General features: G+C 48.1%; 1 protein-coding gene across 1 annotated transcript; it reads left to right on the top strand.

Annotated features, from left to right (window-relative positions):
- Positions 1–1,251: 1,251 nt before the first annotated feature.
- Positions 1,252–13,539, top strand: LOC133263279 (acyloxyacyl hydrolase-like; the record flags this gene model as incomplete). Its single annotated transcript, XM_061442997.1, has 6 exons — positions 1,252–1,507; positions 3,051–3,109; positions 3,189–3,248; positions 4,730–4,826; positions 7,684–7,760; positions 13,188–13,539. Coding segments are annotated over 6 exons (678 nt in total), but the record flags the coding sequence as incomplete, so codon positions are not given.

Below are 13,539 nucleotides of genomic sequence, written 5' to 3'. Positions count from 1 at the left end.
TACTGGAGTCTTTGGGAATCCAGTGCTGCAGCACCTGCTGGTGACATGAAGTTCTTTCAGCACAAAACCAGACTCACGTTCCCATTCTCCATCACCACACATTCTCTGCCAAACAATCCCAGATCCTTGCAGGGAATGCAGTTCTCCCAGGTGCTGCACCATTTGCTGAATGCAGAAAGGGAAGGATACATCTGAGCCTCACACTCTGGCTTGCAGACATTCCAGTCTGCCGGCGAGGCACAAAACACAGGCATGTGGTGCACAGGGGGCACTAATGCAGCTCCAACACCCTAATGGACATTTCTGAGAACTGTTTTGTCTTAAATACTTCTTTCCTCTAAAATATCTTACCTCCTCCATGTCTATCCAGACCCCTTCACTGGTCTCCCACCATCCTGCAGGGGGGTATAGTAAGAGTATGTAAGTATATAGTATATATAAGTCTATAGTAAGAGTATTTATATAGTGTCTAAGTATATATAGGTATATGAGTATATAGGTATATAGTAAGAGTACATGCAAAACAAAGTTCTCTTACGTATTTCTACCTAGCATAATCAAAGAATGGAATGGAACGAATGTAAGCAACACACATGGAGGAAAAGCCCTACTTTCACCCATCAGCAGGGCACCCCTGCCTACGGAGCAGCAGAACCAGGAAAAGGTTCAGAGCCAAACCACGGAGGCTCTTAGCCAGGTTCAGCATTCCCTTAGGGCAATGGATCCTTTTCTGCTGAAAGTTGAAGTGGCCATTATGGACAGTCCATGTAACCTAGTGCTCAGCAATAAAAAAGACGAGGGGTGTATTTTAGGGGCCTTAACTGTCCTTTGCTCAGGAACTGTTATATTAATCTAACAATGGGACTAGATAGTGGTGAGTGATTGCCTCGGCATCACTTTTTTTGCTTGCCTTCTCTCTACTATTTATTGAACAATATCCTCTTCACTTATTGAACTATAACACTGAGTTATTTATTATCTTAAAGCCAAAGTTTTCTTGCTTTTACTCTCTTTTTCCTCTTCCCTCATCTCACTGTGGGGGAGAACAAGCAAGCAAGTGGCTCTGTGATGCTTAGCTACCAACCAGAGTTAACCCACAACAGGAGGGCACACATAAAAAAGGCATACATCTGTCTGTTTTCAGCAGGGAAGAAGAGCTACACCGAGGGAGGTTTCTGCATCGCTTCCAATTTTGGCAGTAACAGTGAAAGTCTAAAATACTTAGCATCATTTGGATAAGGTCTTTTTTAGCTAATAGTGTGGAAGAGCAGCAAGGGAAATGGTGCTTTTGGTTACCTGACACGATGTCCCATTGGCATCCTCCTGTTCTGCAGGAACAACGACACGCTGGCTTCCATGACTACACCCAAAGAGATGCTCTCCAACATGATGCAGGTGCTGCGATACCTGGACACCCGTCTTCCAAACGGCAGCCACGTGATTTTAACAGGCTTGGTGGATGGGCGCTTCCTGTGGGATAACCTGCACAACAGATACCATCCCCTAGGTAAATAGGAGCTGCTGTGAGGTGCCTCCTGTTCTCATTTGTATCTGGGTAAAGGATCCTTTTTTCCATCTAAGCAAGTGGAAAAGTTGTTGTGATCTCAGTTCTCATCTGCAGAGAGACAGAAGCTAAACCATGTCATTGAAACGGTACATTACATCTTCACGTGATTTTGGCAACCCCTGCTACTAGAGCTTTCAACAGACTCTGTGGCTCCCCAATCACTGCCGCTGTCTCCACAGCTTCTGTGTTACCTCCTGTGGGTTATTTCCCCCCTCAGAAGTACCTGCCTCTTTTCAGGGAGTCGGAGCTCTCCATTTCTGTTTCTGACACCTTGTTGTATTTGTCTCTATTAAGCACTGCACTGCTCCCCAGGAAAACAGAACAGGAACATCTCAAGCCTTTCAGGGAGCCTGTGATCATTATTTTTAGCCACAGAAACACATTTCTTTTCCTTGAGTGCATGAGTATCACAGGGACAGTTCTGCTGGTTATCCAGGTATCAGAGCCAACATGAAGCACTTTTGGGCACAAGACAAATGAGGAGTGATTAACTATGGGGCTGGTTGGAAATACTTTAGAAGGGCTGATTTGCCTTGGAGGGACCCAATTAATCCTAAGCAACATGAGATCACTTCTGGCAGATCCTCTGATGGGTGGTAAGCAGGTTTCCTCACTTGGATGCAGTCAGAAGGTTTGGCCTGCTGAATCCCTGATCTCCCTGACAGCCCATCCCAGCAGGCAATGCCTTTGGGCCATATGGGTCTGGGACATCCCCAGTATCTGGGAGTGATACTAGGTCCTTGAGCTCCCCCTCTTTTGCTCCCCAGGCAGCTGGTACCACTGCTGGGTGATGGGCATCAATGAAACCATAGGCAGGAATCACCTCTCCATCAGGGCACCAGTGCAAAGTGACCTGAGGAGCCGGTTTCACTCAGCAGAGATCACGCTTTGCATATTTCAGCACTGCAAAACCAGTGAAGCCTGTTGGGATGATCGCTGTGCTACGCACTCAGAGACCTGAACGGCCATTCCATTTCCATATGGGTTGTAGCTAAGAAGCATAAAAGGTGGAGAAAATGGGTGATTTTCTTGGCAAGCCAGGCTGTTGCATAGCACAGCATCAGCTGTGTGTTTGACTTGGTGGTTGAATTTGCTCACCCACACAAGCATATCCACTTCCCTCCGTGACAGCAAAATTGTTCCTCCCTGAGGCAAATGCGAGACTCAGAGTACGTACAGCAGCTCCAATCTTCCCTTCAGCTTCACAAGCCCTGCACTTCTTCAGAGGGTGAGAGACACGTGAATGGGTGAAATATCAGTCACGCACTTCGGGCACTGGCACAGGCTGCGGTGACTAACCCCGTGTGCGAGATGGATCACCCATGACAGGCTGGAGAGGGATGTGGGAGCATCCCGGAGGCTGTGGGCACATGGGTACCTTCAGCAGGAAGGATGCATCGGTGGGATGCACTTGGTGCATGAGAACAGACAGACCTGCGTTTGGCCATCAGGCACATGATGTTTCCCTCTCTGTGCTTTGCAGGGCAGCTGAACAGGGATATCACATACAGCCAACTGTATTCTTTCCTCGACTGCCTCCAGGTAAGGTCTTTGGCTGTCGCTTATGAGCCCCCTTTCCCCTCGCCCCACTGCTCAAGCCCTGCTCCTTGTGCCTGGCCAGGTGAGCCCGTGCAGGGGCTGGATGACTCCCAATGAGACCCTCAGGAACTTGACCTCAGAGGTAAGTCTCAAGGAAGGCCTCTTGCACAGACGCTCCTGTGCCTGAGGATATAAGCCTAATATCTCAAAGGCAACATGTCAGCACACTTTTTTCTCCCAGAGGTGAGGAGAGGATGGGGAAACATCGATACCCATCCTTTCAAATGCCTCTGAGGCTCTGGGTGCCAGCATGGTTAATGGATTCATGAATGTATTCCCCTTGCAACCTCTCAGCTGCCCAAATTCATTCTTAAAGGATGTGATCTCCCAGGGAAAAAATTGAGTTTATATTCTGTAAGGAGAAAACATACCTGATAAGAAAGACAAGGGTTGTGGGTCGTATAGCAGTGAATATGAAAAGCCAACTGCATAATTTTGCTGGCAGAGTGAGCAGGCCCCTAGAGCAAGAGCCTTAGCCTGTCTTCATTCAGGATTTGTGCTAATCTGCCTCAGACACATCTCTGTGGACTTCACCAGCAGACGGTGTGACCGAGGAGCAGCCGGGCTCAGCGCAGCAATGGGAACAGATAGAACAGAGATGTCCTAAAATTCACCCTACAAATCTGGTTTCGGAAGTGAATGTCACAGCATAGCAGACGCTTCCTCCCTTACAATGCAAGCTGGGTTTTAGCCCCAGCACCCCCTGCAACCCTGTGAAAGGCCCAGTAACCAAATACGTCATCTCCATGTATAGTTGTATTCATGTTTGCATTCACTAAACCAAAAATATGGCCTTAATTTCACCAGGGCTTACATATGTGCTTCATTTTATGGCCTCTCTTGACTTCAGAGAGGCAATTAAGCACATCTCTAAATCTTTGCAGGATTGCAGCTTATAAATTCATACCAACAATCCAGAACATGTCACCTCTGTCCATGACCAATGCGTATGTCTGCAGGGTATGCATTAATCTTCCTTCTGAGCCCCTGTCTGAAACTAATTGTCTATGTTATTATCCAAACGGCACAGCTTAAATATTTAGGAGGTCCTGATCTCTGTTACAGCTGTAGGAATCACACTGGATATATCACTCAGTTAGATGTCCATTTACTCTGCTGACAGTAAGGGCACGACATGGTATTAGCACCCACAACACAGTAGCAGAAAGGATAATGGGAAAGGAGAGCATTTTTGCTGTAGAAGCTTCAGTTTTCTCTAAGAGCCATGAAAATGACCGGGCTGCCGCTCGTCAAGAGACCCCCAACACAGAGAAATTCAGAATATTGATAGAGGCTTAGACACATATGCTGTATTATGACCTCAGCTGAGGCCTCGGTGCAACCTGCAGTGATGGCCTGCATGGTGAACCGCGTAGCCCAACGGCTGTTGGTGCTTATGCAAGTCTATATGATGATGAAGAACTCCATTCCACCTCCTTCCCTCCAGCTAAAAGGACAACGTTAGCTTTCACATTCCTGACTGCACATCAGTGACAAAAGCTGAAGCCATGCAAAGCAGCGTGAGTAGCAATGAATCATCATTAAATCACTTGGTTTTTGCAGAGAGCTTTACAGCTTTCCAATGTCCTGAAAGAAATAGCGAGATCTGAGAAATTCGCCAACTTTGATATTTTCTACATGGATTTCCCACTGAGACAAAGTAAGTTGCTTTTTTTTTCCTGACTTCCTCACAAAGCATTTACTCAAGTGCTGGGCTGGTGGGATGCTCTCCTGGTTTAGCTCTGTACGGGGACCATAGGGACCATAACCTCCACACCGCTCCTCGCTGCTGGCACCCACAACCCTGCTGTGCAGCACGCTGGGTGGCAGGGAGTGGTGGTGGTGAGGCTGGAGATGGCACATCTGCAACGGTGAAGGTGGTCTTCAGGGGCTGTAGTTTACCGTAGCACTGACCATATTGCCTCCTCTGGGATGAGCAGTTGCCTCAGGCCTTCCTGAAGCACCTGTATGCTACTGTGACTTACGACTTAGAGAGCTTACAGAACTCATCCTTTTGTGCTCTTAAGTGACATTAGGTAAGCTCATTACCTAAATCACTTCCTTCTGCACTGACACTTAAAGAAAACCCACAAAAGAACCAGAAACCTTTTCTTGTTATGAAATGGACAGTGTCCTTGTGGGGCTGGGGACAGACGCTTGTCCCTGCATCCCTCTCAGCTCCATTTCCCTTGCAAGATGTGCGTGGGTCCATCTTGAGGCATCACTCAACATCAGCCCAGCTCCATCGCAAGGAGAAACACACTCGCTCTTCCTATTTGAGAACTGAATCAGCATGAGGTGAGGGATTGAGTTCATATTCACATAGAGAGGTAGTTCTGTGTCAGGTTCAACACTGCAGCACAGTGTTTCAGGATGTCCTAGGCTCTTTGCAGCTTTCGACCTAGCTACTTAATATTTACGAAGTCATTAGGGTTTGGATCGAGCTACCTGCTGGGTAGGCAAATTGCTTTAATAAGTTAAATGACTAACTTTAGGTAATTTATTTGCTTTCACATAAAGAAACATCTAATATAATTTGCTGTTCTGATTACATCGCATTAAATGAAGGAGGTAAACAACATTTCACATGCACATACAAACATCAGCGCTGGAAGGCACTTTGCAAAGTTGCCCGAAGCCCCGGAGCCAACGATTGGAGGGAGCTTGCCATAAGGAAAGCTGTCGCTTCGTGAGTGCTCCAAAGGCAGCTGAGCCTGCTGACCTACTTTTCTGGCCTCTTTCTGAAGCAAGTGCAAATCCTCCCCTAAGCTCTCCAGACATCAAATATTTAGCAGTGGTTGCACACTGTGATGAGCACATTGATTTCAGGCTGCCCCAGGCATATATATATATATATATATATATATATATATATATATATATATACACACATATATCAGCTCCCAGCTTTCTAGGAGTAAAATTTGGGTATACTAGTATTGATCCAAGGTTTAGATGGACAGTCAAGCTCAGGTGTTGGGTGCTGAGGCGCTGGCACAGGGTGCCCAGAGAAGCTGTGGCTGCCCCATCCCTGGCAGTGTTCAAGGCCAGGTTGGACACAGGGGCTTGGAGCAAGCTGCTCTAGTGGAAGGTGTCCCTTCCCGTGGCAGGGGTTGAAGCTGGAGGAGCTTTAAGGTCCTATCCAACCCAACCATTCCATGATTCTCTGTTGACTTTGGATGAAGAACTTAGTGGGTCCTTTAACAAGTAGCGCAATAAATAGGGTATGGGGTGGTTGTTTCAGCTTTTTCCCAGTGTGGATGGGAGCAAACTCTAGTGTAGCCAAGGCAATAGGCACTTTTAAGACAAACTCATGGCATTGTTTGTGGGTATTTGTTCAACTGCTCTAGGATGTTTGCAGGTCAATTATAATGGTCTACATTGACCTACCTTGATATAAGCCTTACTTCTCTTACTCACTCCTCTGCTGTTTCTGATGCTGGAATAGTCATCCCTCTGCAAAGCAAAACACAGCACATAGCCTTGGACTTGTATCATATATGAGCAATTAGGCAAGCTCATTCTGTGCATCTGTATGTGTGCTCCGTGGTGTAATCTAAGGTGAACCTTCTGTGTCCAACGTACAATTTGAAACAAAGCTCCAAGTCCTGTGTCTTGAAACAGGTTACTTTGGCTGTAAAGCATCTCAAGTAGGTTTCTATAGGCAAAGTGGGAATATCAGCCTTCTGTGAATTCAGAGTTAGTATGGGGACCCAAACATCACTTTTTGACAGGGCCCATCAAACAGCAGTGAGTCTATGTCAAAACCATGGTGCTTGAACAGAGAACGTTTTCCTCCTGACAGGATGCCCCCATAATGCTGTTAAGAATTCTTAACCTGTCATTATAAAAGAAATCATTGAGTTTACAGTCTGTTAATGCCATATCCACTAGTCCTATGCTTAATCACTCCACAGCCCTTTTGAAGAGAGAAAGACTTTTACTTCTCTAATGGCTCTGGGGCTTACAGCGCAGCATCATTTGCATTGACTGTCATGCTTCTGTAATTCAAAAGGTTATTTTGTTGGAGCTGAAAAAGGCTGCTCAGAAGTAACTGAAAATGACAGCCTATTCCTGCAGACATCAGCCCATGTGAATACTGTGCTGCCATCTCTGTCTCTGAAAAGCACTGTTTTCTTTATCTCCCTAGGTTTTTTGCACTGCTGAAGATGCAACTGAAATGAGAAATGCAAAAGTATTAAATCAGTGTTAAATAATTTACAGCTTTACTCGCTACAGCATCCATCTTGCTAGGGAGGGAAAGTGAATTGGTTTACGATCGTTTATGTTCAAAGCACTTCCTTGCATAAATACGGCAGAGGAAAAAAAACCCAGACAATAAGGGCTTAAATACTGCCCCGCGCAGAGGGGATTGCACAAGGTATGGCTCTGACAGCTGTGTGCGAGTTACCATCATCTGCATGCAGAGCTCTCTGTGCTTTGAGGGAAGGGGTACATCTCTGGGCAGGCGCCTGTGTGCTCACCGGTGGTAACCCCTCTGCTTACACTGTCTGCAGCGGCCGAGAAGTGGCACAGGATGGGAGGTGAGCCCTGGCAGCTGATCGAACCAGTTGATGGCTTCCACCCCAGCCAGGTAAAAACCCACCCCTGGAGACGGGTGGGAGCAGGGGGGAATGGGCAGCACACTGCAGGGACCGGGTCTGGGGCATTCTCCTCCTGTTCTCTGCTCTGGGGAGACCCCCCTGCAGCCCTGATCCAGCTCTGGGGCAGCAGCACAGGAGGGACGTGGAGCTGCTGGAGCGAGGGCAGAGGAGGCCATAGGGATGCTGTGAGGGCTGGAGCAGCTCTGCTCTGGAGCCAGGCTGAGAGAGCTGGGCTGGGTCAGCCTGGAGAAGAGAAGGCTCCTGAAGGGGAGACCCGAGAGCAGCTCCAGTGCCTGAAGGGGCTGCAGGAAAGCTGGAGGGGGGCTTGGGACAAGGGCCTGTAGGGACAGGCCAAGGGGAATGGCTTTAACCTGCCAGAGGGGAGACTGAGATGAGCTCTTAGGCAGAAGCTCTTCCCTGTGAGGGTGCTGAGGCGCTGGCACAGGGTGCCCAGAGAAGCTGTGGCTGCCCCATCCCTGGCAGTGCTCAAGGCCAGGTTGGACACAGGGGCTTGGAGCAAGCTGCTCTAGTGGAAGGGGTCCCTGCCCATGGCAGGGGTTGGAGCTGGAGGAGCTTTGAGGTCCCTTCAACCCAAACCAGGCTGGGATTCTACAATATTCAAACTATTATTTTCTGAACTCTGTAAGAGGCACACAGAGAGCACGTTCTGCCATCAGCTACAAACAAAACCATTCAGTTTTCTATACACTAGCTTCAGATCTGGAACACTCACACAGAGCAAAGCAGCAGCCAGTCTTCCCCATACTGCTCTGAATAAAACTTTACCCAAGCTGAGGCCCTGTGTAGCAGCAGTGGCTCTCACCACAGCAGCAGCTGCTCTCCATCCCATTTACTTAGCAATGGCTCCAGAAGTATCTTGCTACCTGCTGCTATGGGGGAAATGCGCCCTCCAAGCAGCCAGCTCCACTCCCAACATCGCTGCCCAAGGACACAGGTCCGGGTGGCAGCTGGGAGGAGGAGTGACAATCCTCAGTGGTGTTTTTGTGGTGCATGGTACCAGCTCTGTGCCGTGGCAAGGGGAGTTTGGAGAAAGGTCTTCCACCCCATTACAACCAAGCCATGCAAGTGAACCCCACCACGCTGCCTAGCCCCTGGCAGTGCTGCTTGCCTTGAGCTTCCCCTGCCCAAAAGCAGGGGGTGAATTCATGGACTGGTGTTACCATGTGAGCCAATACCCCATACCTGTTGACTCCCATGCCCCCATCACCAAATAACCTGATGGGGTGCTGTCTTGCACCCTGGGAAGGAGCAGCCCGTGGAGAAGCACTTTAATGGGCATGCACTGCAAACACTGATAGATTGCAACATTTCAGCAGCTTCCCCTTCGGCTCTGCTGTCAGTTAAGCCAGGGAAGACCTGCAGGGAAAGCTCAAAGGCAGAAGATGTGCTTCAGTTGCTATCTTTTAGACCCGTGCTGGTTGGCGGGAGCAGCACGGTGGCTTGCTTAGCCTTGCCAAGTCCAAAGAGCCTCCTGTTTGAAGAGGGGCTGCTTCATAGCAGAAATTCCTACCTGGCTACCATACAGTACCAGGAGATAGATGCATGGAAGTGTGAGCTCGCAGCCTGGGGAGGTGGAGAAAGCTTGTCTGGATTTCTCTGCTGCAGGCCTTTTGCAAGGAAGCAATTAGAGAAAACTTGGCAAATGAAACGAGAGCGAGAACAGAGATGAAATGAGCCCCATTCCCAACCCTGCCATCTGTGCGATACCAGGAGTCAGGAGCGAAGAAGAAAAGGTCTCTGTTTTGCATTTATCTCTTACCTTGAGGCTGGCCTGAGGCTTCTTATGACCCCCATCAACAGGCTGCTGTGGAAGCCAGGCTCAATGGATCACAGCCTTTTACCCCCGCAGCTGGAAGGAGGCACGTAGAGCTGAAGGCAGCGAGTATTTATGTGAAAGGGATCCTGCCTAAGCCAAAAGCAAATGACAGAAGGTCACTGGAGGACCCTGCACACCTACACACAGCCCCCCGAGTGCCGCGCTGCAGGATGAGGCCAAGCGCTGCCGTATTTCTCTCGCCCTGACCTGCCATCCTGCAGCGGTTCTCATCTCCCCCTCCTGCTGTTAGGATGACATTAATGCTTTTATAGGTACCTTTTGCTTTACAGCCAAGGTGCCAGCTGTAGATATGCCTCAGCCCAAGTGAGCTACTGCCCTCCTGGGGTTTATTAATTAGCCTTATCCAAACATCCACTGCTTTAAATCCATTTTTCTTTCCCTGCTAGTATACCCGAGCCTGTTATCAACACACCACTATTTGGACAGAGACACAGCACTCTGCTCTGAAAGAGTGGCTCTCTTAATAAAGGGGGGGGGGGAGTGAGAGCAGAGAGGGATATTTAAGAGCACACTTGAGAGAGGTGATAGACAACTCGCTCCTCAGACTAGTTTCAAAGTTCTGCTTTGTGCCAAAGTGAATGCCTCTGGCCAGGTAGAGCTTTCATACCATACATACGCCTTGTGGGAGAGGACCGATGCTGTGCAGCTTGTCAAGTGAAGGAGGGCACTTACTTCAATCTCTGCAGCTATTCTCGTGCCTCAGGTACAGCTTGACAAATAAATACAACAGATAAGACCCAGCCTGGGTATTTCTACTGAATTTCCTCCCTGCAGATCCCAAAGCACTTGACAAATATTCTCCAGCTGTTGAATCGAGCAGCAGCTCTCCTAGGAAAGCATTAACATTTTAGCTCTTGACAGATGTGGGGAGACCTTGGAGTCTGGGACACAAGAACCACAGTGCCAAGGGTGAGCTGGAAGTGTACCGTGATCCCCAGGCAGGATAAGCCAGTGGCTGATGTGTCCCCTGGATGTCACCTGCCATTTACTTGCTGTCCCTGTAATTAAACCACACTAATCTGCTGGTATAACCATGGCAGAAGCATATGTCAGCAGGTATATCCAGTAGTCAGTTCCACCATGCAGAAGGGATAGAGGAAGGAACTGAACCTTCCTACCTGAGGCTCCTCATTGCAAGGAGAAAGGAGAGAAAATAAGAAAGAAAGACAAGGACAGATAAAGAAAGAAGAAAGGAGCAATGCTCATTTGTTTAGCCCGGCCCAGAGGCACGTTCCCTCACTGCAAATGTAGTGGAGAGGAAGGGGGTTTTCCTGCATGTTTTTTATTAAGTTGCAAACAAACCACTTATTCCTGGCATAACTGCATTCCTCTTCAGTGTCAAAGCTAGAACAGGGCTCCATGAGGTGCTCCTCCACAGCACCCAGCTCAGGCACAGGAAATTCGCACATTTTGGCACCTAAAAGCCAAGTGCATCACTCCGTCCTCCTCAGTCCCCTCTAGAGCTCCCTTTGAGACACATCACTCCCTAAAGTCCAGCTCGGTTGTCCTTGGAAGAGCTGTGACTTTCTCTTCCCATTGACTACAGAAGGAGTCCAGGGATTTGTTTTTTCCAGCCTCTCTTCCTTACTACAACATTTCACTGCAAATCCTTGTGAATGCCAGATGGCCTCAAGGACATCGCTTCTCTCTGGACCAGGTTTGGATGACAGGGCCATGCGTTTCAACAGCATCCTGCATAAACAGCTTCATTTCTTGCTTCTGTGAAGTTAACAGGGAGAACACAAAAACCCTGAGCATCACAAACTGGAACCTGAGACGCCTGTAAGATCCTTAATGATTATGTGCAGGCAGGAAAGCACAGCTTGGGCATGATTAGCTTCTCCCTTTGCTTTGCTGAGAAGCATGCCTATCACCAGTTGGGTGCAGCAGGAGAAAACAGATAGCCAGAAGCTGCTGAAATAACTCAGCCACCTCCAGTGGCAGTCATCCAGAGTTCAGAGAGGAATGGGTAATATTGGCTTTTAAAAGAAGCACTTCATCTTCACCAAAACTTAATTGCAAACCCCACATGAGTTATAGCAGCTCTCAGAGCACAGCAGCATTGGAGTTTAAAGACAAGCTGTAAGGTAAGTGATTTCCAGAATCATGAATTCTTCTCTGTGCCACATTACTCATCCACAGTGAATAACCAAAATCACCGGGACCACATGAAATGATGTCCAAGCAGGACCTACAGAATTTAGGGCAGTCTAAGCCTTCAAGTGCAGTCACCAGGACTGTGAACACTGTAGAGCACACCTCCAGTGATGCCTTTGCAGAGGCTGCACTGTGCACAGACAGCAGGGTTTATAAACAGGCAAAACATCCAACCCAGCCTGCTACAAAACATATGGAGGGTTAGGGACTTGTGAAAGATGTTTGGAGACTACCATGCCAGAATGGACCCCTCTGGCAGGGATGGGTCTCAGCCCTCTGGCAGCCATAGGGTGTCCTAGAATAACCACGACCAGGAGAAAACACCCTATTGCACAACCTCCTCTATCCCTCTTCTCTGCCAGTTCCTCCAGGAGCTTACCGAGATCCCAAGTGACCAGAGCCTAAGAGCTTCCACCGCACAGGTGTACATGGGCTCTGAACAGAACAGTCATTGTCTCCCAGCCCATCGGTACAGTTTCTTTCAAAGCACAGGACTTATAAAGAAGCATTTAAAATTCCCCAGAGGCTTCAGCCTGCTCCCAAACTCCAAACAACAGCGTTGATTCCATAAACCACCTCCACCCTCAACACAAAGGCAGGCTTTGATAGCCCTTTTAAGCCTCACAATTACAATCAATGCCAGAGTGAGTTTTAGGGTTGAAAATAAAGTTGCCATATAAGCAAAATGTAACTGTGGGTCAGAAGCTAAAACAAAAATGCATTAGCAGGGTGTGAAAACTTGGTTCAAGGAGAAGCAGGCTGTTGTCTCTTCCCCTTTCTGCTACATCCCCTGATGGTTTTCACCCTGCCAATACAACACATACAATTTCTCTTTGGTGCATAACTTCCAGGGCAAAACAGAGCTCTAAAAGACAGCCTGCAGGAGGCACAAACTTAGAGCATCAGAGCTGGGTAGTTTTAATCTAGATATAATTGGGCCTCTTTCTCCTCAGCACCTATGGTTTCTTTACAGGACAATATTTGCTAGAAGTATCAGAGGCATTTAGAAGCATGAATTCCTTTGTGCTTGCAAGAGTTTTACACCTTATATTCAAGTGATGCTTTAAAATACTGTCAAAAGGCCTGGGAGTAGAAAACCCAATAAAATCAGACTCTAGGGCTTTGAATATACATTTATGGACCAGACATCATAGGCAGCAGGAAGCAGTTGGGGACTATCGACCGAACAACTGGTCAGGGAGGTGTAAATATTTAGTCCTCACCTAATTTTGACTGTCCAGAAGGATTTCCTGGTCAAGCAGCTGGAATGAGGCATCTTCTTTGATTAGAGGTTATGGTCCATCGCATTGCTGTACACGGGAGTCGTCTTTAGGGCGGGGTCTCCTAAATGCCTCCAGGAAAGAACTGCACAAGAAGTTGACAGTTTGTGTGCTGTTTGCAGATTGCTGCAGCCCTCGGCACAAGCATCACCTGGCAGAAGGCACTGCAGGAATGGCCTCAGGTGCTTGGAAAGGAGAATCCATTCAATGACCAGATAGAAGCTATATTCAAAGATCAAGGTGGACACTGACTTCAAACGGCCGGAGCTCTGACGTGGTTTATGGTGATGCTTCCCAGTGCATGCCACGGAACCAGATGATTAAAGACACACACACTCAAAAAGGGAGAGGGCAAGTTGTCAGAGCCAGTAGCAGTGGACATAACACAGCAGCGCTCTTTTCAGTCTGTATCTCACACCTGCACAAGTAGGCTATGCTATGCAAAAATAAAAGTCAAAGGATACCTGCCAGCTA

The sequence above is a fragment of the Pezoporus flaviventris genome, unplaced genomic scaffold (genome assembly GCF_033815535.1).
Source record: "Pezoporus flaviventris isolate CSIRO_AGI_PZ_B2104156 unplaced genomic scaffold, CSIRO_AGI_Pfla_v1 ptg000267l, whole genome shotgun sequence".
Lineage (NCBI taxonomy): Eukaryota > Metazoa > Chordata > Aves > Psittaciformes > Psittacidae > Pezoporus > Pezoporus flaviventris.
The sequence above is the reverse complement of the archived record's forward strand: the minus strand, read 5'-3'. Positions and strand labels throughout refer to the sequence as shown.